The sequence below is a fragment of the Artemia sp. Qi Xiang Cuo genome, chromosome 2 (assembly GCF_049724085.1).
Source record: "Artemia sp. Qi Xiang Cuo chromosome 2, ASM4972408v1, whole genome shotgun sequence".
Taxonomy (NCBI): domain Eukaryota; kingdom Metazoa; phylum Arthropoda; class Branchiopoda; order Anostraca; family Artemiidae; genus Artemia; species Artemia sp. Qi Xiang Cuo.
In genome coordinates, this window is record NC_142795.1 from 60578135 (window position 1) to 60602700 (window position 24566).

The 24566-nt window shown below is 35.1% G+C and overlaps 1 protein-coding gene across 1 annotated transcript in view; it reads right to left on the reverse strand.

The window, feature by feature from the left end:
- Positions 1-13354: 13354 nt before the first annotated feature.
- The window catches only part of LOC148955461 (uncharacterized), a 39980-nt gene continuing 28768 nt past the window's right edge, over positions 13355-24566 (reverse strand). The window contains exons 3-4 of the mRNA XM_089107388.1: positions 19307-19472; positions 13355-14060 (exon numbers count right to left, since the gene is read on the reverse strand). Coding sequence (XP_088963514.1) covers positions 13542-14060; positions 19307-19472 — 685 coding nt within the window. The 3' untranslated portion in view covers positions 13355-13541. The remainder of the gene's footprint in view (positions 14061-19306; positions 19473-24566) is intronic.

Below are 24566 nucleotides of genomic sequence, written 5' to 3' on the forward strand. Positions count from 1 at the left end.
CATTATGTTCTAAAGTAGCAATAAGTGGCAATCAATAGATATCGCATCATCAATGCTATAGATTGATCACGATCTATATTGTGGGCAAAGCTCGTATAACGGGCAAACTGGGATCGACAAGCAAAAATGAAACTGGCTTGTTAGTCGTTATTTGGAATTTCAGTATTGTTTTGAACTTTCTATCACTAAATTCTGGGCTTCATAACCCAGGCTTGCGGTCTTTGAGATCTAGAATCGTGGTAGCAGCTTACTATTTAGGAAAAGAAGACACCCGTAGTTGATGTAGCAGCTTGTTGATTGTAGCAGTTTCATAATTAAAATAGATGGCATGGTACTATTTCTCAGTAGCAGGTAGGGCCGCTGTGGATACTTTGCGGCAAAACTAAAGATTTAATTTGCATGATTTCTCTTTTTTGGTTCTTATAGGAGTGAGATAGCATAGCAAAGGAGATTTTTCCCCTGTTTTCTTCGATCTATATTGTTGGCTTCTGTTCTCCAAGCGTAACAGTTTGAGGAAGTAGTGATTTAACTGGCACTGTGTATGCTATCCGCATTACTCTGTTGATTTTTCTGAACACTAAAATTAATAGGTTCCACCCATGCCCTTACTGATAATATGCCATCCATGTGACTTTATTGATTTTCCTGAGGATCGAAGATGCAAGTGGCACACCTGATTTTAGATCCCTTTATAATTCTTGGGCGCCAGAGCTAGCAAGCTGATATCGGAACCTTAGATCCAAAAAGACCCAGCCTGGGTAGCAAAGAATTGACTAGTTTGGCCAGAGATTTAATTTGGGCAAGAAGATCGAGAATGAAAAAACTACGGTGGATGAATGGAAAAAGGCAACTTTTGGAAAAAAATCAAGTATGCACGGAGTGTATACATTGGCCAGAATATCAATTCTGAATAAAACTTATACGATGAGCTGATAATCGTAACGTTACTTCTTCTTTTTTTTTAGATTTTGATCATTTTTTACTAAAAATAGTGCTACAACTATTAGCAAGCCATCAGGGTACTAGGTCTTCTGGGGTCAACACGGCTACAGATGTTCATCGCTTGCTTCGCTCTATTCATAGTATCACTCTGGGTCTCTCCCATGAAGTTTACACTCTTTAAATCTTTCCTGTCCTTAAGTCTCTTCTCCCTCTAATTCTAGCCCCTTCTACTTTTTGCCTAAGCTGGATTATAAAAAAACCTGTCGCTCATCATCCATAAAACATGGCTTACCCCACGTTCAACAGAGCTTATTGCAATTAATAGCAATAATAATAATAATGAGCGTGATTATTTTTCTCTGTTGAATACAGTTTGAACATAAATATGATTTTTTTTCCAAAAAAGTAAAAAATCTTGCAAGCCCATAGAACCTTTGAATCTAACCAAAAATATCGTCACTTTATGGTTATAGATATATATACAAAGGAATTCTATCAAACAGTCCGTGGTAAAGATCTGTAAGTGAGGAGTGACTCGGCCGTATAGTAGCCAAAACTCGGAATTCTAACAACAATAGATACACCAAAAGAAGAGGCTTTTTATGTTGATTCCAAATATATAAAGTTCATTAAGTTTAATGTTAACCATCAAAGGCTATGAGCCTGAGAAAATTTGCTTGATTTTCGGAAAAGAGAGGAAAAAACCCCAAAAAGTCAAGCGATCCTAACCGAAATCACATCATCAGATTCAGTATATCAAAACCCTACTGTAGAGGTTTCAAGCTCCTATTTTTAATAAAAAGGGGAATGCATAACGGATGAGTGTTTATTTGCTTTTTTTTTGTTCTTCCCAGGTGTGATCGTACCGAACCAATGGTCCTAAATAGATCAGGAGATAGTTCATTTGAACAGAAATCAAGAGTTCTAGTGACCTTTCTAAATGACCAAAAAGATGGGAGAGGGCACCTAGCTCCCCTTCCACGCCCATTTTTTCCCTAATCATATTCGATAAAAATTATAAGATAGCCATTTAATTCAGCATAGTCGAAAGGTCCAATAACTATGCTTTTGATGATGAGATGACCTTCCATATTCCCTGGAGAAAGGGCGCAATTTACCCATATTATTCACACATAGTAATTGTTATTAAGAAATATGTGGAAGTTTTTCGGGGTAATTTTCTGCGGGGAGGGGAGGTGGTATTTTCCCTGGGAAAATTCTCCACGAGGAGATGGGTTTCCAAGGGATTTTTCCAGGAGAAATATTACACGGGGATGAGATTCTCTGGCATGATTTGAAAAACAGTCAGAAATTAAATACAAAAAAGTCAAGCTTTTTCAACTGAAAGTAAGGAGCAACATTTAAACTTAACACGAACAGAAATTATTCTGTATATAAGGGGGGCTGCCATTTCCTCAACCCTCGCTCTTTACGTGAAAATTTGACTTTGTCCTGATTTCTTAGAAAAGACTACACAAACACAAAGGCCCTTGATTTTGAATTAGAAGTATTTTAAAGAGCTTTAAGTCATTATTGTAAAAAACGAGGTTGAGCACGTTGCAGCCCCCCACATATAAAGAATAATTTCTGTTCGTGTTAAGTTTTAATGTTGCTTCTTACTTTCATTTGCAAAAACTTGTTTTTTTTTATTTATTTTGTAAAAGAAAGTATTATAGCGTATTGAGTTGTGAAAAACGATCATCAAATAATTAATTGCAGTAGGTTTCAATAAATTGAATGCCATTCAATAAATGCAACTGTATTGAACACCAAAGTTGCAAAAATCAATTGCTATAGTCTCATTGAACGCAGTCCCATTGAACGGCATTAGTAGCTACTCATCATATCTTTTATAACTTTAATAAATCAAATAATATTAACATTTTGATTACTAAATATCAGTATATGTATATTAAACTCGCAATGCACATTCATTGTATTTTTTTCAGTAATGTACAAATTATGTTCTGGCCTTGGGAAGGCATAGGGGTTTTGAGCCCAACATATGTTAATTTCTGCTTGTTTTGAGTTTGACTCGGTTATTTATTTTAATTTTTGTTCGTTTTGGGTGTCATTTATTTATCGATGCTGATTTGTGGTAGTTTCACGCTTGGTAGATTATTTGATTTTATTTTTGCTCATTTTTGGTTTGGAGTTCTTTACTTTTCTTTGAAAGACTTATTTTGTTGAAAAAGTTTTTTAATTAATTTCTGTTCGTTTTATATTGACATAGTCTTTTCAGGGAAAAAGAAAATAATACTTTAAATCTATTAGTTTTTTTAAAATTTTATAGTTTGGCCTGCTATTTGTATGCTGGAGAAAAATTTTCATAAATTTTTAACATCACACACCCTCTTAAAAATCTGGACACAAATAGTAGTGTTTAATTTAGTTTTATACATCTACTAGTTGACCTGAAATGGAAAACTTGATACCATTCTCAAAAAAATATGTTTATTTTATTTGATAGCTTGGATACACTTACGCTATTTTTATTTGGTTAAATTTTAAGGACAGTAGCAGCCCCGAAAGTTTGAACATAATACCCTCAGTCTTTTTTGGAATACTGCTGAGATGCCTTATTTGGAATTAGTATTATCACAGTACATTTTGATTTAATCTTAAGGCAACATTTAGTTTTTAACATAATGGGAAAATGGGAGGGTGGGCGTGGGAGGTTGGAAGTGGAAGGGGGATTAGTTGCCCTCCAATCACTTTCGACTATTAAAAAGGGCATCAAGCCTTTGGGTTTCCAATTGAATGAGCCCCTTTTGAGTACTTCCTATAAACACCTTATATGCCCCAGGGCATTAATTACAACCCTTACCCTAAGGGCTGTGAGGGTGGTTGTCATCCTCTCAGGTCTAATTTCCAGAACTTTCAACTACGTTAATCAAAATGGCTATCTCAAAATTTTGATTGGATAGTGTCTGGGAAAATGGTGGGCGTGAGAGGCGCGTTAGTGTTTCTCCAATCACTCAACTATTAAAAAAGGCACTATCCCTTTCAATTTTCAATCAAATGAGCCCTTTTGAAGTTTCTACGACAACTCTTTCAGTAAAAACATTGTATGCCCCCAAGGGATAACTTACAACCCTCGCCCTGTGGGCTGGGGGGGGGTTGTTGTTGTCATCCTCAAAGACCTAATTTCCAGAACTTTCTACTACATTGAACAAAATGGCTATCGGAAAGTTTTGATTGGATGTGTTTGGGGGAATGGTGGGCATGAGAGGGTTGTTAGTTACCCTCCAATCACTTTCACCTATTAAAAAGGGCACTAGCCCTCTCAATTTACAATTGAATGAGCCCCTTTTGAAGTTTTTACGCCAACTCTATCATTAAAAACATTCTATGCCCCCAGGGTATATCTTACAGCCTTCGCCCTGGGGGTACTGGGGGGTTTTTCAACTCCTAAAATATAATATCCAGAACTTTCCACCACGTTGAACAACATGACTATCTCCATACTTTGATTGAATAGGTTTGAGGGAACGATGGGCGTGAGAGGGGGGTTAATTACGCTCCACTTACTTTCGACTATTAAAAAGGGCAATTTCAATTTCCATTCAAATGAACCCCTTTTGAAATTTCTACAACAACTTTCTATATAAACCTTATATGCCTCCAGGGCATAACTTACAACCCTTGCAATGAGGGCTTTTATGGGGTTATCATCCTAAAAGACCTAATTTCCAGAACTTTAGACTACGTTGAACAAAATGGATATCTCAAAATTTCGATTGGATGTGTTTGGGGAAATGGTGGGCGTGAGAGGGGGGTTAGTTGCCCTTCAATTACTTTCGACTATTAAAAGAGCACTAGTCCTTTCAATTTTCAATTGAATGAGCCTTTTTTGATGTTTTAACAACATTGCTTTCTATAAAAACCTTAAATACTCCCAGGGCGTAACTTTACAACCCTTCCCCTGAGGGTTGTGGTGGGGATGCGTTGTCATCCTTAAAGGCCTAATTTCCAAAACTTTCAACTACGTTGAATAAAATGGCTATCTAAAAATTGTGATTGGATGTGTTTGGGAAAAGATGGGCGTGAAAGGTGGGCTAATTGTCATCCAATCACTTTAGACTATCAAAGAACACACTAGCCCTTTGAATTTTAAATTGAATGAGCACTTTTCCAAGTTTTTACAACTAGAATTTCAATAAAAACCGTTGTTACCCCCAGGGCAAAACTTATAACACTTGCCCTGAAGACTGTAGGGAGAGTGTTCTGCTCAAAGGTGTGATTTCCTGGACTTTAAACAGCGCGGTACAAAATAACTGTCTCAAAATTTTTTATTGGATAAGATCGGGAAAATGGTAGGCGTGGATGGTGTGTTAATTGTCTTCCAATCACTTTCAAATACTAAAAAGGGCACTAGCCATTTCAATTTCCAATCGAATGAGCCCTTTTTGAAGTTTTTACGACGACGCGTTCTATGAAAACCTTATATGCCCCCAGGGCATAACTTAAAACCCTTGCCCAGGGGACTGTGGGGGAGTGTCCTCCTCAAAAAGATAATTTCTATCTGGAAATCCCCGACACTGAACAAAATGGCTATCTAAAAATTTTGATTGGATGTGTTTGGGGAAAAGGTGGTTGTCATAGGGGGGTTAGTTGCCCTCTAATCACTTTCGACTATTAAAAAGAGCACTAGCCACTCCAATTTCCAATCGAATGAGCCCTTTTTGAAGTTTCTACGACAACTCCTTCGATACGAAGTGCCCGGGTATGGAGAAAGAAGAAGAAGAAAAAAAAAAAAATAATTCATTGTCCCCACATCGTTCTTTACTTAGGCAGCGCTATCGCGCTGCCTATGATAAACTTATGCTCGAATCACTGTTGTGTCACTTGTGGAAAATAAAAAAAAATCGCACGACAACTGCCCCGATAAGGTATCTCATGATTAATTTGGCGAGTTATGTCATCTTCAACTATTAACAATAGTTTTGTTATTTGCTAATCAGAGTGAGGGTTTAATGCATAATTTTTTGGAAATTGGAAAAGATGGAAGATTAGAATGACAATTTTCCAGCGTGTATAATGAATGAAACAGTTCATGGTAACGAACTGTAAGTAAGGAGCTATTCGGCTGAATAGTAACCGAAACACTGGAAAGGGGCTGTCCCCTCCTCAACGCCTCGCTCTTTACGCTAAAGTTTGACTCTGTCTCACAACTTAATTTTTTAAAACAATAAACAACTTTAGCGTAAAGAGCGAGGCGTTGAGGAGGGGACAGTCCCTTTCATATACGGAATAATTTCTGTTCGTTTTAAGTTTGAATGTCGCTCCTTACTTTCAGTTAAAAGAAGTTTTTTTTTTATTTACATCAAACAGTTCGTGGTAACGAACTGTAAGTGAGGAGCGACCCGGCTCAATGGTAACCGAAACTCTAAAAAACAGAATTTTGGTACCAATAGATACATCAAAAGAATCAGATTTTAATTTTGATTTCAAAAATATAAGGTTCATCAAGTTTAATCTTACCCATCGAAAGTTATGTGCCTGAGAAAATTTGGCTGATTTTCGAAAAAAGGGGGAAAGACCTCCTAAAAGTTATAGAACCTTAATGAAATTCACACCATCATATTCAGCGTATTAGATAACCCTACTGTAGAGGTTTCAAGCTCCTATCTACAAAAATGTGGAATTTCGCATCTTTTGCCAGAAGAAAGATCACGGATGCGTGTTTATTTGTTTGTTTTTTTCCCCAGGGGTTATCTTATTGACCCAGTGGTCCTAGAATATCGTAGGAGGACTCATTGGAACGGAAATTAAAAGTTCTAGTGCCCTTTTTAAGTGACCAAAAAAAATGGAGGGCAACTAGGCCCCCTCCCACACTCATTTTTTTCTCAAAATCACCCAATTAAAATTTTGAGATAGCCATTGTGTTCAGAATAGTCGAAAATCTAATAAATATGTCTTTTACGATGACTTAATCCCCCACCGTTCCCAGGGGAAGGGCTGCAAGTTATGAACTTTGCCCATTGCTTACATATTGTATTGGTTATTGGAAAGTATACAGACATTTTCAGGAAGAATTTTTTTCTGGTGGGGGGGGGGGGGGGGTTACTAGGGAGAATCTTTCCGTGGAGGATGTTTCTTTGGGGTAAGGGACATTTCTATGAAGGGGCGCCGGATTTCCAAGCATTATTTAAAAAACGATAAGAAATTAAATTTAAAAAAAACAAGTACTTTCAACTGAAAGTAAGAAGCAACATTCGAACTTAAAATGAACAGAAATTATTGCGTATATGAGGGGGTTCTCTCCCAAGTTTATACTTCGCTCTTTACGCTACAGTTTTTTTAGTGCTTTCAAAAGAGCTATCTATTCAAATTAAACGGCCTTTGTGATTCAGGGGTTTGTGGATTAAAATTTTTTAAACTTTTAACGTAAAGAGCGTGGTATTGACTAAGGGGAGAACCCCATCATATACGTAATAACAAATACGTAATAAAAAAACCATAAAAAAAAAACAAGCGATACGGCTCAATAGTAAGCGAAACTTTTAAAAACGGAACTTTGATGTCAATAAATGTATCAAAAGAATGGGCTCATAATGCTGATTCTAAATATATGAATTTTATTAAGTTAAGTATTACTCATCAAAGGCTACGAGCCTCAGAAAACTCACCTGATTTTTTAAAGAGGGGGAAACATCCCCTAAAAGTGAAAAATTTTTAATAAAAATCACACGGTAAAATTCGGCGTATCAAAAAATCCTAGAACATAGGTTTTAAGCTCATATCTGCAAAAATCTGCAACTTTATATTTTTTGCCAGAAGAAAAATATACGAATATAGAAGTTCGTTACGCAAGTTAATTTGTAAATTCCGTCAGAACCAAATTTAGAGACAGCCATTTAGCAAAAGAAAAGTAAAATTTTTATGCAAATTTTGTTTACTTATTCAATGACGGCGAGCCAAAATAAAAGCTGCATTAACTAAAAAACAATCAGAAATTAAATTAAAAAAAAACAAGTTTTTTAAACTGAAAGTAAGGAGCGACATTAAACCTTAAAACGAACAGAAATTATTCCGTATATGAAAGGGGCTGTCCCCTCCTCAACGCCTCGCTCTTTACGCTAAAGTTTGACTTTGTCTCATAACCTTATTTTTTAAAACAATAAAAAACTTTAGCGTAAAGAGCGAGGCGTTGAGGAGGGGACAGCCCCTTTCATATACGGAATAATTTCTGTTCGTTTTAAGTTTTAATGTCGCTCCTTACTTTCAGTTTAAAAAACTTGTTTTTTTTATTTAATTTTCTTACAAAAGACACAATGTTGAACGTCATGGCATTAGTAGAACATATTTTGAAACAAATTTACGACGCTTCTTTAATTAGTGGTGTTTGTTGATTACTAACGTCTTTGTATAAGCCCTGCAGTGTGTTACTACAGCCGGGTTCGATATCTGGGTCTCGGATCACCAAGCTGAGGTCAAACCCACAAACGTCACCACTGGTCTATTTAGGATTTTAAAGCTAAGTTCTTGGAATTTAAATTTCCCGCTCAAGGAATACAAGTCATGTGTTAAATTAACAAAAGGCATTTATAAATTGGAACTTTTTATAAGCGGTTGTCCCTAAGACGTTGCTCAGGGATTGACCGTTGCGATGAATCAACATTTTTCATTCACCTTATTGTTTAATATACAGTTATTCTTACGAATACGTAAAATCATTCTTAGACAATTCCTCTGAAAAGTATCTAGCAAATCTTCGTCAGCTTTTCAACATGTCAACGTTTCAAAACTTTGCTTATTTACTGGCCCAAAAGCCCCCCATAACTTGCCTTATCTGCACTTTACATCGTCACGGCAAATACCGCCGTTTTTACGGACCATGCCGTCGGTAGGCGAAGCAATGCAAGTGATCAATTTTTTTCTTTATCTAAAAACCACCTCTTAGTCTTCATTTATTCTAAATCTTAGAGAATTTGTCTTCTAAAAATAGATTTTTGAATTCATTCATTATGTAGCAATGAATGAATGTAGTTAAGATGCAAAATATCTACATCAGCTATATCTTAGATAGTTTTACCTTCCTGTTTAATACAATGTCCTCATCTAGACTTTGCTGTGTTCTTTAGGGCAATATTCATCAGAGTAATCAAACTTTGTCACCAGTCTTTGGATAATAGTATTTTCGCATCTCAAAGAAATTGCTCTTGAGAATTCTGAGAAAAAAAATGTTTCCGCTCATAAGCAGAAATCATTTCCTTGAAAGGCAGTTTTTTTTTATTTATTTACTTTGGGTTCGAAATATGAAGAAGGATAGTCCGCAGATTCTCATTTTTTCAAACGCTTTCGAGATGAAGAGCACTTTAGAACACAAAATACAATATTTCGGTTAAACCTGGAAACAACCAAGAAGATTATTTTCTTGTTATATAAGTTATTTTAAATGCATAAATTCTCTATGACAATTTTCCAGCGTTATATTGAATTTTAAAATAGTCTTTTCATTTTGACTTCTTTTTGAAGGTCAATTTCAGTTACAAGTTGGATTTTGATGATTAAGCCTCTGATAGTCTAATTGAGAATTGATTTTTCTATTATATGCCGTTGAATATACAATTTCAAAACAAATACTTCGTTCCTGTACATAATGAGGAAAGGGGATAAGATGGATGGATATGAGTTATTTCAAATACTTAGGTTGAACTGGAATTGAGTTATTTCCATTTAATCAGATTCCAAAAATTAATTGATTTATTTATTTTGCTTTGATCTTGGGAAAAAGGAAATTCATCTGTAGAAAGAATTGCACTCTCACGAACACCATCTATAATATTCTCTTATTTTGCAAGGCAGTAGAATAATCATCTGGCAGCAAAAACAGAGTGAAAAACCTGGTCCGTTCATATCATTGTCATTTTAAAATCGTATCTTCCTTTGGACCGGCATACTTGCGCACTGTAAAGTCCATGCACATGCATGACGGGTATAAGAAACTGTGTAGTCCATCCCAAATTTAAGCCAATGGTAGTGTAGAATTATGATCATTTTTGGTAAATAAACTGACTTTACCTACTTTTCTTTTCAAGTTCTATGCAGTTTTCGGTGGGGTGTCAGGTCTTAGATAGAATGAAAGCATGGGTTTTCACAGATATACTAACTTTGACTACATGTTAAGCTATTTTTCTGTTATGAAGGCCAAGAATAAAGAAATATATTTACATGTAAGGTAAATACATGTAAATACATGTACATGTATGCAAATAAACATGGTTTTTCTTACTTTACTTTTTGAAGTATGTCCTTACTTAAACATACTTTTTGAATTTTCAATGGGAGTCAGGTTTCAGACTGAAAAGCAGGTTTAAGGAACGAAAAGCATTGGATTTTTATAGGTACAGCCTAGTTTCGACTAGGTGTAGCCATTTGTGTGTTAATAAGTTTGAATAAACACACATATATAAATGCATGGTAAATAAGCATACCTTTTCTTATTTTCCTCTTCAAGCTCTTCTTATTTTGCACAGGTTTCTGGTAGAATGAACGCGTGGCATTCCATAGAGATACTAACTTTGACAATAGATTTAGGCTTTTGTGTGTTATTAAACCTAAAATAATCATTCATATGCACGTGTAAGCAGAAGATAGAATATCTACAAGGATTGGCTGTGTTGTCTAGGCTGAGTTGCTCCAGAGGTCGTCTATTTTCGTGAAGGTAATTTCGTTCAAAATATTCGGATGTAATTACTTAGTAGGGTAAGCAATTACTTTTCAAACAAACCTAGCCTATATATGGTAGCCAACCACTCTGAAAAAAATTCACTTTAATATTTAGTACAAAATAATTGATCTATGTGAATAAGGGCCTCAAAGGGTGTCAGACGTTTAAATCTCAGCTGATTTAAAAGAAATTTCGGGCCTGGGCTATAAGAAAAGGTAGCTAATTTTGTGGACTTGCCATTACTTTTTTGGCTGATTTCTAGTCAGATGTTGATTCATAATGTCAGATAAAGGCAATTTGAAGTGAAGTCAAACTTTTGCAGATAGACCAAGGTCATATTTGGCTCATTAGTATCCCTCATCCCTCCAAATGAGGCAAATGTGGCTCTAGACCAGTGGTTCCCAACCGATTATGAGCCATGCCCAACCTAGGCATTTCTGAAATCCTGATCCCCCCCTCATAGTATTTAAACTTTGTTATTCAGAATTAAACATGGATCACTTGAAGGAAGCTTAAAAGACCATTGATTTGGTATTTGTTTTCGGGTTGTCCTCTAGGCATATTTTATGCTAATGAAGTATATTGTCTGTATAAAATACCTTTTATACGGTGCATGACGCTATTGCAATACTATTATGTATTTTCTTCGCTCTTTAAATGCTTATGAATGTGACGTCATTCACATGATTTCTTTTTCAAGGAGGCACACTTGTGCCTCTTTAAAGAGGCGACGCACCACAATGTTAAGCGATTTCCGGTCCTAGCGGTCGCAGAGAGACGGCGGTGATCGCACTTTGTAGCCTAAGCTCAAACTAAGAAACATGCAAAATTTCACCCCCCTCCGACTTTGTCTTCATGGGGGAAAGTGGGCCGGAAGTTGCGACCCTCCCACCACAGCCCCCCTTTAACGTTGTCTGATCAGGCTGAAATTTAGAGGATAAGCTTTCCCAGGGCCTGGGAGCTTATCCTCAAAATTTCAGCTCAATCCGATCACTCCTTCCCTGTTTTCCAAAAACTAAATATAGCCACTTAATGTTCATCAAATTTTTTTTTGTTAGCCACGCCTACAGGCCACAGTTGGCAACGGATCCGGATGAATGAGGACTCATTCGAAGCGGAATTTGACCTGTTAGGGCCTTTTGATATTTTCAGACCGAAAAAATTATCCCCCGAATTTACATTTACGAAAAATCTCGTTTTTCCCATAAGAGCCCATGTTAGACGAATGCCGCCAAGAGCTTGCATCGGATTTCGTCTCGGAACTACGTTATTCACTGATGAATGTCAAGAGATTTAAAATACAAATTTTAAATTAAGGCTGTAAGGTTTAGTCAGCCAAAAGGGTGCACGTCCTGCCCATGACCCACCAAAATATCGCGGTGCCCCACTGGTGGCTTCTGCCCCCCGTGTTGAGAATCAAGGCTCTACACTACCTTCAAAATTTTCAATTTTTATAATGACATCTATGAATTTCTTTTTGCGCAGGTACCTATCTCCTTATTGAATGCCTTCGGCAGGAATGCAATGTGTGGTTGGGGGCAAATCATCCAACGCTTCTCTTGTTTTTCTCCCACATTTCTCCAGTTACTCATTTAGAGCTGGGTTGATTCTGGCTGAGCTTACAGAGTCACACCATTGACCCCTATTCCAAACCAAATAACCAGGGACACCAGGACCCGAACCCCTGACCCGAAGGATTTCAAGTCCGGAGCAAAGATACAGAGTAATGATACGTATCCGTAATGAAGGGACGGAGTAAGGATGCTTTTGTCTTTATTGGTGCTGTATAGGCTCTTTGCCACACATGTTTAGATACAGCTTTCTAGTTAGTCGCGACCAAGCTTCTGTGTACGCCAAACGTACATTCTTTGTTAATAGCATAGTTTCTTTTTTCGTATTTTTCCTTCTTTGCAGTGGTGTAGCGTAGGTTATTTGAGAAATTAAAAGTAGGTGGAAAATTTAACTTTTGAAAAAGTAAGGTAAATGCCTGGAACAATCTAATAGCTATTTCATAATGTTTTTGTAATGATAGCTTTTTAAGAATTCTCTGCTTAATCTCAGAACGAAACCTAGAAAGAGGAGGATTATCTTTTAGGTATAATGCAGACTGCAGCTTAGAGCCCCAAAGCTTCAAAGGCCAGTAAAGGATTGTCATGTGCACATAATTTTAAAGAAAAAAGCCTAGGATTGTAGAAAAGCATCATTGGGGCAAATATAGAACTCCACGTTGGCTGTCTTAGAGGGCGCTGTAGTTTCATTTAAGTTATGTAAGTGTCTGGAAATTATAGATGTTATTATCACTAGCGAAAATATTCAAGGTAGGTGTGGATAAATTTGAAGATGTCTTTTCGATGCGTCTCGTAATTTCACCCAAGGAGAACCAAAAGTTCTTGTTCATGACTATGTCCATATTAGAAATTATTCTATATATAGAGAATATATCATGCATATCCTTTATACTAATAATTTGTTTTAACTGTACAGGCGGCGGTATGCATTTTTGAGCATAAGGTAAAAACTATGTACCTCGGAATTTCAAAACGAAATATTAGAGGAAACAAAACGTGGCAAAAGTTTTTTTTTCCTGTTAAACATTTGCTGGTCCAGTTTCTAAGATCACACTTGCTTCCTTAATTATATTTATTTAATTAAGTATTGAATTCTTCCACTCTCTCTCTCTCTTTCTCACTCTCTCTCTCTCTTATATCTGTCAATGGGGAACAATTTAATCTTAAATCTAGATTACAAGTTTGTGTGCTTTCGTGTAATATGATTAGAATACAATTTAATTAAGCGCAACTTTTCACTACTGTAGTTTACATTATCACATTGCAATTAATAGCATTACTTGAGATCTCTGAGTAATTCAAAGCGTCAAACAAAACAAGATAGCAAGAGAGAACGTATCTTTAAAAACAAGAGGTCAAAGTGTGGAAAAAGAAAACAAAAAAACAAATAAATAAAACTTAAAATCCAAACTGAGGTAGCTAACTTTACTAGTAAGTTCTGATTTATCTGCAAAAACAGTTGTTAATAGGTTTTGTTGATGAAGTGCACCTGGATCGACACATGGCTCAACTTGGTTAACATTAAATCCCGATATGAGCTTCCCATGCATTTCGAAGGGTGACAAGCAAAAATTCGAATTCACAAAATCGTCTTGTGAACTAACTAGGTCGCTGGAAAATAGCCAAAATAATCTGCAATCACAGGGAAAGTAATTCTTCTCGACAACGAGTTCTTTCACTTCACTGATTTTAATAGAGTTTGAACTGGGAGTTTCTAGGAAATGATTTCCAACTATCCGAAGTGTTCCAACTTTATTGGATGCGTCTATTCTGAGACCTGCTACTTGATCGATTTTGTTGTTCAAAATCTGCAGTTCATCAACTTCTACCATTCCAGCAAAGGCGTCAGGACGAACTATTCCCAGGTCAGATTCCTAAAAAGGGATTTGTGTTATTACATCATTAGCTAAATACTGTGTTATTATCACTTGAAAAAAAAACTCCTAAAATCTAAAAGGAGAAAAAAAATGTCAAACACACTGAAGATTCTTCAAAACATGGACGCCTTCTATATCAGCTTCTTCCAAAAATATGAGAGCCAAAAACCACACTTTGAAATTTTTGTGGACTTGTCAATATTCTTTTGGTTGGCATAATGTAGGACACAAAACTTAGCAAAGGAATGATGATATCTCGATTAATATAGCTTTAGGTTTCTCATTCCACAAAAAAAGAAGAAAACTGAAATTTCTTCCTGGAGAATAAAAAACTCAAAAATTTGTGTATTATTCATCTAAATTAATAACTTTCAATCACATTTTACTATATGAAAAATGTAAAAGGTTACATAACCTTACCTGTTTCAAGAGAATTCTTTATTAAATGTTTGAATCATAAAATATTTGCAAAAACAATATTGTTGGAATGACTGCATTTCTTTACAATAATCGAAAACGAAGAATTTCTGAAAGTTAGACTCATTGGATTATTCATTATCACCAATGACTTATTACAGTGAACAACTGCAACTGCCATAATTGGAGGTGCATAAGATCCGTTGTGTTAAACAAAATTTTAACCGATCCCAGGCTAAGTTCAAGTTTACTATAAATGGTCAAGATTCATTTTGCTAGAAAGAATAATTGTCAATATAAATGATACAGAACAAATTATCGATTAATGGACTACCATACAATGTAAGCAGCAAAAATCTCCTTTGTGCAGGGTAAAGAAAAAGTAAGGAAAACCCTTATATTGACAAACCCTTAACGCAAGTAAGACCGACTATTACTGGTATCTTAAATATCTGCTTTATCTTTCCCGATCTTTCCGGAATAGTAATTTAATTTTGGTACGTTCAGCAACAGATATCGTTTAAACAGTTCAAATATCAAGTCCTAAATTATTAAATGGTGCTCCATTAAGTCTTGGCCCGTTCCACCATCTTATCCGCCTTTTTTCGTAAATAGTTTCATTTTATCGTGTTGTTGTACCTTGAATGTGTTTTCCTTTATTTAATCTCTTCTTGTAAAGTTTTTAAGTTTTCATGTATTTCATGTGTGTAGTGTATTCTCTTCTTTTTTTTATATACTCCACAAGTGTCATTTTTTATATGATGTGGGTTAAAAGTAAATTATTATTATTATTATTATGTTTTATGATTTTATCTATCTTTTTTCGTAAACCTCAATGTTCTAAACAAGCTCATAAGCAGGCAACAATTTTTTTTTTACGAGTTTTGTTGTTCAGCTTTGAATATATTGACATGGAAGAATTGTCTCTAGAGAAACTTCAACATTGTCCCTTTTCAGTCATTCATATTCCCAACATGAGTCTCAGAAAATAAATTTATTTGTATTTGCTTGCGTCTTAAGGTATTCCCTAAGGGACTTGAAAACGTAACTTAATTTATAATTTTTGAACTTACAGTAGTGCAAATTCTCCTCTTCTATTTATTCAATTTTGTATTTATTTATCAATATCAATTTTGTGTGAAATCGAAAATAGGTTCCAGAGAGGAAAAGAAGTGAGACCATTTCTTAAAGCGTAAAATTTTTGGAATAAAGTAATTTTGACCTAGAAGTTATTTCCAAATGGCTTTTGGTTTACCACGAATTAACTTTTTTGGATTTTAAAAAGGACAATGATATAGTAAAACTCAATGAAAAAGTTAAAACCCGTGAATTAAAAGATTTTTTTACTACTTTTGGTGCTACTCAGCGTACTAATATTTGAATTCATATTCAAACAGCATCTTTAACTAAAGGACTAATAATATATGAAAAAATGGAATTAAATAAAGAAAAAATGACGAAGATGCGGCCTCAGGGTCTAGCAACGTTCTTTGATAATTTTATATTACACTATACTTAAATGCTTGGATGTTACCGATAGCTGAGACAGAGTTTCTTTATTTGTGCTTTTTAAAGCCTAGTAAAGATACAATTTTGTAATTTTTAGGTAACTCTTTGGGGGTTCCAAGCGGGGTCTCATGCGCTTCAACTTCTGTACATGCTTTTTTGTATCTGGCAGTGATTTGGGAACTTATAAAAAAATAAGACCTTCTCTTTGGTTTGCTCCAATTCGAAATAAAATAAATCTGAGTCAATGCAATTATTCTTTTGGATGAATTGATTCTTTTATTCCAACCTAGAAGATAATTCCTCAGAACTACTTTTTTCTTTTAAAGTAATATGGGGAACAGCGATTGTCACTGAAAGAATACTTAAAAACTTTAATTTTTCAAACTTTTTTAGGCGTAAGTTTGAATTTTTGTTGCAATTTTGTATTTTTTAATATATTTGCATCGAAGAATTGTCTCTAGGGAAACTTCAACACTGTCCCTTTTAATTCATTCATATTCCTAACATGAGTCTCAGAAAATAAATTTATTTGTATTTACTTGTGTCTTAAAGTATTCCCCATGGGACTTGAAAACGTAAATTAATCTATAATTTTTGAATTTACAGTAGTGCAAATTCTCATCTTCTATTTCTTCAATTTTGTATTTATCTATCAATATCAATTTTGTGTGAAAGGTCCCGAAACAAGTTCCGGAGAGGAAAAGAAGTGAGAACATTTCTTAAATCGTAAAATTTTGGGAAAAACTAATTTTGACCAAGAAGTTATTTCCAAATGGCTTTTGGTTTACCATGAATTAACTTTTTTGGATTTTAAAAAGGGCAATGATATCATAGTAAAACTCAATGAAAAAGTTAAAACCCGTGAATTAAAAGATTTTTTTATTATTTTTGGTGCTACTCAGCGTACTAATATTTGAATTCATATTCAGATAGTATCTTTAACTAAAGGACTAATAATATATGAAAAAATGGAATTAAATAAAGAAAGAAATGACGAAGATGACGGTCTAGCAACGTTCTTTGATAATTTTATATTACACTATACATAAATGCTTGGATGTTACCGATAGCTGAGACAGAGTGTCTTTATTTGTGCTTTTGAAAGCCTAGCATAAAGTTAAACATCCTCAAACTTTATACTTTATAACGAGAACAAATAATTGGCTTAAAATCAGATCTTTCATGAGGAAGAAAGGGAGTAGACTCAATGATTTCCACGGAATCGTATCAGAAAATGGTAAACTTACTGTTACTGCTAAAATGCATGTTTTCTTCCAATGGCGCATCAACAGCTTATTTAGAAAACTTAAGTAATATTATGCAATGAGGAAACGTAGTATTTTTTAACCTACCACCGAAAATTCAATTTATTGTTACACTATTTATTTGTGTTTCCATATTGGTATAACATACCTGATTTTTTGGCGGGGAAAGGTGACTAAAACAAGGTTTATAGTCTATTGTTCTCTAGTGAAGTGGGAGTTTGCCTTCGTCATGCCTGTGAGGAAGGCGAACTTGTACAAACTCTGAAATTGCCAATCTCTGAGAAATTTTCTTTTACAAAAATTATCACCCTATTCTGTAAGGAAAACAGCAACAAGTTTATGAGCCACGAAGGTCAAAGAGAGAATTCTGTGAAAGGAAAATTATATGAGGGCTTTCTTTAACGAGCTGACTTTTACTGCGATCGATAAATCTTTTTGTAGATACTACTTTTTATAGTCCAATAGTTTTTATTTTCTGGTGAAATGTCGATTTTTAAGCATAGTGGTTTTGCCTCATCGACTCACAACACACGGGTATACCCTGGAGGTCGAAAGGACAATTTTTAGAGGATGCATGACAACAGTACCTAAAATTTGGAGGCAAATTGCGAACTGATCGTACACTAGAGAGAGAGAGAGAGATAAATATAGGCATAGGCAGAAAAAGGGGAGAAACTTGTAAAACCAGCGTTAATTGGTTATTGACCATTATTATCTTATCTACGTTGCAAAAAGCCAATTTTGATCCACTCACATAAAGCTAATAAGTAAAAAATTTCATGCAATGGGGTGAGTCTAGTTATAACGAAATATATGCCACGGAGGCTATTTCACAAATAATACAGAAAATCGTTGCAAAATAGACACAAACAAGAAAAAGCCTGCAAAATAATCAATGTTGTACACTTCCAGGCAGTTGGAAACAGAAAAGCGAGAAGTTCAGGTAATATTTTATCCAATGTAAAAATGGGTGTTGTAAATTTGCTATCCTTTCTCTTCTTTCAATAGAGCTAGTTTTCAGTCATAATGTTTTCTAATGTCAACTTAATTTGCTTTTTTTTTCACATCCTCGTATTTTGATGTAAGGCTGTACCGTAGAAAAACAAGGAAATTAAAATCTTTTGCATTTGGTCAAGATTATAATATAGACAACTAAGATTTTACAAAAGAAAATATAACTTCGTAATAAATGCTCCAAATAGAATTTCAGAATTAAACAGCTATATTTGAAACCTTAGCATTTTATTAAGTATACGGAAAACCAATAAGGGCTTACCTGAAACCCATCATGGCTTGTTTTAGCTCAGCAGTCAGATTGTCACTTTAAATTAAAACAATTGAATCATTAAATTTTTATGTTTACAATTATAGACATTATTAACATTAGTGATGATATTTGTTATATCTGCTCTAGTCTTCATAATCTATTTATCTTGCTTTTTTATTTGACAAGTGAAAAGATTTCGTTTTTTACTGGACTTGAATTTGTTTAATTAAAAACAACAATTAATAAAATATCAGACGTAGAAAATTAAAGAAAATTTTAAAGATACGGATTTTATAGTAAATAAACCGCAGTTTCAATCTAATACAAACTGAGCTTGAATTCCACTTTCAACTTAGCTCAAACTGTAAACTGAACTAAGAGTTTCCAACCTGTAAATCTAATGAGTTGCAACCGCAAATTAAAACTAACCAAAAAACCTGTTTTACGACAGAGATAAAAGAGAAAAGAATGTAGTGCATAATCTCTAATGAAGATTGAAAGAAAATATTTATTTCCTTCCCCAAACGAAAACTTACAATTCCCCTTACCCTCCCCCCCCCCACCACCACCACAAAGAACTGTTTTTAAAGCTTAAAGTTGATTTCCCAAGCTGTGAAAAAAAGTGGATAGACTCTCTTATGATGACCGGAACTCAGTTAAAATTTTAAAAAAAGAGCTCAAAGGAAAAATCGGCTTCAACTACCCGTCGTTTAGCTTCATGTGATTCTTTTATTGTTACGGACACTTACTAATTATACAAAAAAATATGATAAAGAGATACATACCTGTATGGTGAGGAGCTTCACACTTCTAAGGCCTGTAAAGGTTTGTGGTCTCAAGTTTGTTAAATCTAGGTGCTCAAGCTTGAGGTGATCAACAGCTGACAAGCCTTTGAAAGCACCGCTATCTAAAACACGAATTCCAGATGGCAGGAAAAGCATCCTTACTTCACTGAAAGAAAGAAGCATTCATTAATTTAGTGATATTAATGTCTATAAAATTTCGTTTCACCATAAATTCAAGATCAGGCCTGATGCTATTGAATCTGACATATGTTGAAAAACAGGAAATAAACCAACGGCAATATTGATTTCTTTACTCAAATCAGTTCCTGGCGTGAGCTACTGGTCATCGAAGATGGCCCCTTCTGCTCTTTTTTACCAATATAGGCTAGATATTTACCAATATTTTGGAATTAACCCATTTCTGGAACAGTCTCAGATAAAATCTATCTTTTTCTTGCTTTATAGTCAGCACTTTTCTGAGTAGAATAATACCCTCCGGATATAGCATGTTAAAGTTTTAGAGTAAAGTTAATTCTATATTTTTTTCAAACACCAACCACAAAAACCTTGACTTCTTATGAAATTGAGCAGCATCATGAGTCCCATGACTCCCATGATGCTTATAGAATCCCAGAGTATGCCCATTTACAACATCAAATTCTTAAAAAAAAAAATACTTTCCACTTTCCAGTTTTTGGTTTCCATAGATATTGACGAGTAATAACCATCTTTGGCAGGGGCGTTGTTTGGGGGTGGCAAGGGGGGGTGGTGCAGTCCCCCACCAATAATGTGGAGAAAAAATATTATACATCCCATGCCCTTTGACTATCCAGATATGGACCCTTCTTGCCCCCCCCCCCAATAAAAATGCTGGAGAATCGCCCCTTATCTTTGGTGCTTAGAATGTACATCTCCAACAGTACAACGTTCTGGTCTCAAGGAGTCAATAATCGGTGTTTCGTGAGAGTTATTAAAGTGTAATTTCTTTTTTCCTTTTCTTTATTGTTAAAGGAGGCATAAGGAGTTGTCTCTCTGTCTCCTTTGTATAAAATTTATGTGTGTCGTTTTTGTTCAATTCAATTAAAAAAACAAGTTTTTAAAACTGAAAGTAAGGAGCGACATTAAAACTTAAAACGAACAGAAATTATTCCGTATATGAAAGGGGCTGTCCCCTCCTCAACGCCTCGCTCTTTACGCTAAAGTTTTTTATTGTTTTAAAAAATAAAGTTGTGAGACAGAGTCAAACTTTTGCGTAAAGAGCGAGGCGTTGAGGAGGGGACAGCCCCTTTCATATACGGAATAATTTCTGTTCGTTTTAAGTTTTAATGTCACTACTTACTTTCAGTTTAAAAAAGTTATTTTTTTTTATTTAATTTCTGATAGTTTTTTAGTTAATGCAGCTTTTATTTTTGCTCACCGTCATTTAATAAGTAAACAAAATTTGCATAACAATTTTACTTTTCTTTTGCTAAATGGCTGTCTCTAAATTTGGTTCTGAAGTAATTTACAAATACGTAACGAACGTAACGTAACGAACTTCTATATTCGTATATTTTTCTTCTGGCAAAAAATACAAAGTTGCAGTATTTTGCAGATATGAGCTTGAAACCTATGTAATAGGGTTTTTTCATACGCTGAATCTGACGGTGTGATTTTCATTAAAATTCTTTCACTTGTAGGGGATCTTTCCCCCCCCCCTCTTTAAAAAATCAGGTAAATTGTTTCAGGCTCGTAGCCTTTGATGAGTAATACTAAACTTAATAAAATTTATATATTTAGAATCAGCATTATAAGCCCATTCTTTTGATACATTTATTGACATCAAAATTCCGTTTTTATAAGTTTCGATTACAATTGAGCCGCATCGCTTGTTTTTTTTTTATTACTTATATGTTATTACGTATATGATGGGGTTCTCCCCTTAGTCAATACCACGCTCTTTACGTTAAAAGTTAAAAAAAATTTTAATTCACAAACCCCTTAATCACAAAGGCCGTTTAATTAGAATAGATAGCTCTTTTGAAAGCACTAAAAAAAAAACTGTAGCGTAAAGAGCGAGGTATTGGCTTTGGGGAGAACCCCCTCATATACGTAATAATTTCTGTTCGTTTTAAGTTATAATGTTGCTTCTTAATTTCAGTTGAAAAAATTTGTTATTTTTTAATTTAATTTCTGATCGTTTTTTAAATAATGCTTGGAAATCCGGCGCCCCCTTCATGGAAATGTCACTTACCCCAAAGAAACATCCTCCACGGAAAGATTCTCCCGAGTAACCCCCACCTCCAGCCCCCCCCACCAGAAAAAAATCCTTCCTGAAAATGTCTGTATACGTCCCAATAACCAATACAATATGTAAGCAATGGACAAAGTTCATAACTTGCAGCCCTTCCCCTGGGAACTGTGGGGGATTAAGTCATCCTAAAAGACATATTTATTATATTTTCGACTATGCTGAACAAAATGGCTATCTAAAATTTTTAATTGGGTGACTTTGAGAAAAAATGAGCATGAGAGGGGGCCTAGTTGCCCTCCATTTTTTTTGGTCACTTAAAAAGGGCACTAGAACTTTTAATTTCCGTTCCAATTAGCGTTCCAATTTCCGTTCCTACGATATTCTAGGACCACTTGGTCAATACAATTACCCCTGGAAAAAAAAAAAAAAAAAAAAAAAATAAACACGCATCCGTGATCTTTCTTCTCGCAAAAAATGTAAAATTCCACATTTTGGCAGATAGGAGCTTGCAACCTCTAAAGTAGGGTTCTCTTATGCGCTTAATATGATGGTTTGATTTTCATTAAGGTTCTATAGCTTTTAGGAGGGTCTTTCCCCCTTTTTTCGAAAATCAGCCAAATTTTCTCAAGTGCATAACTTTTGATGGGTAAGATTAAACTTGATGAAACTTATATATTTGAAATCAAAATTAAAATCTGACTCTTTTGATGTATCTATTGGTATCAAAATTCCGCTTTTTAAAGTTTCGGTTACCATTGAGCCGGGTCGCTCCTTACTTACAGTTCGTTACCACGAACTGTTTGATAAAGTCAAGTTCAAGGTCAAAGGATCAAATTTTTAATCCTAAATTTCTAAAAGTTGACCCCACAGTCCTCAGGGCCCACAAAATATGGTAGCAATCCCCAGTATATAAATAAAACTCAAAAACTAAAGCTGGGAGTTCTAAGCTTCGAGGAAGTACATTTCAGTACGATACTGAACAAAAATAAAAAAGAAAGAGGGAACTTCAAGGTTTGGTATTTTCAGGATTTTTTTCTGAATTTCAGAAAAAAAGTCTGCAAAACAAAAGCCTGGGCCTATATTTCCGAAGGAAGGATAGCAGTCTATTCACAAAATGATTATTAGTGAATGGAATATGTTTTGAAAAACTGTTTCAAATAAACTGGTTCGTGATATTTCCTTATATTTTTAACTAGCATTGAAAAGACAAAACAAGATGCAACAAAAGAGGTTTATGAGCAGAAAATACTTAAGTAGGCAGCAAAAAATAAAAGACCAGTTTATAAATCTGGCAATAGTCTTCTGCCCTGACGAGGATTGGCTGGGTATAAAAGGTTGGAGCTGTTCCGGTGTTATGAGATGGTTTAAGGCTAACGCTCCGTCATAGGCTCATTCCTCTGTTCCTATCCCTGAAAGGGAATCCTGCTCAAGTGGCATTATAGTGGCGACAGATTGGGCCTTTCACGATTTAACACGAACTGTGCAGCAGGGTGACCTTGAGGAGTGGTACCTTTCAAGGATATTGTAGCCTAGTCAACGACACAGCATTGCAGTGTATTCTGATTAATGGAGATTTCTTCTGGGTTTTGTTTGTTTTGGTGGGCTTTTTTGGGTTGAAAACGCTTTTCCTAGCAAAGCTATTTCTTATGGACTGCCTCCACGTAGTAGTATAATATTTGTAGGAATGAATATATAATAAGTCGGAGGTAATAGACTTGAGATGGCTTGCTCAGGATTCTGACTCTTGTTGAAAGAAGAGCATCGTCAAGTGTGGAAAACCCTGTTCTGACTAAGATAGGCTCAGGATTTTGCAAAGCCTCCATTCAATTGAAGGTCCCAGGGACTTGGTACAGGGACAGGGAATTTAGTACAGGTTTCAGAAGCTCATATCCCAGGGGTAGGAAACATGAAATGGTGATATAGAATTTATTTATTCAGATAGGAAGGATGGGTGCAGAGGCAGGGAGTAGGGCTCATGATGAATAGGAAGCTGCCAAGTCTTCTTTTATAGGTTTATGAGGTATTAATAATAGCATGCTATTTGCTCATTTTATAAATAAAAAGTGCAGTTTATAGCAGTATGTGCCACTGTAGAACCGAGTGATGAAGATATTAGTGACCCAGACGAATTTTAATTACAGTTACAGGAACAATTAGACAGGGTCCCAGGCAGAAACATGGTATGTTTTGTTAGGGTATTTTAATACCCGGGTCGGTAGAAATAGAAGTAGATAGACTAGGTAAATTTGGTATAGAAAAGGAAAAGTAACGGTTTTAGACTGCTGCAATTTGTAGGTATAACAATCTAGTTATGACCAATACAGTATTTGGTCATAGAGTGACCAAATACTGTAACATGGCCCATATGTTAACATGGTACCCACATGATGGCAAGACAGCCAACATTATCAAACACTTCGAGGTAACGAACCGTAAGTAAGGAGTGACGCGGCTCAGTGGTAATCGATATTCTGAAAAAAACGGAATTTTGATACCAATAAATATATCAAAAGAATCCGCTTATTATACTGATTCCAAATATATAAGATTCATTTAGTTTAGTATTACGCATCCAAACCTAAGGTCCTTAGAAAATTTGCCTTATTTTCGAAAAAGGGTGAAAACATCCCCTAAAGGTCAAAGAATCTATAAAAGAAATTTTTTTTGCGAGAAGAAAGATTACGGATGCGTGTTTATTTATTTTTATTATTATTTTTGTCCCCAGGGAGGATAGTTTCGAACCATTGGCCCCAAAATGTTGGGAGAGGGCTCATTCGAACGGAAATTAAAAGTTCTATTGCTCCTTTGAAATGGCCAAAAAGATTAAAAAGCAACTAGCCCCCCTCCCACGCCCCCTTTTCCCCAAAATCGTCTGATCAAAATTTTAAAATAACCATTTTGCTCAGCATAGTTTAATAACTATGCTTTTGGATATGAAATGGTCCACTGCAGCCCCTGTGTAAAGGTCTAAGTTATAAAATTTGCCCATTGTTTACGTATAGTATTTGTTATTGGGAAGTTTGCATA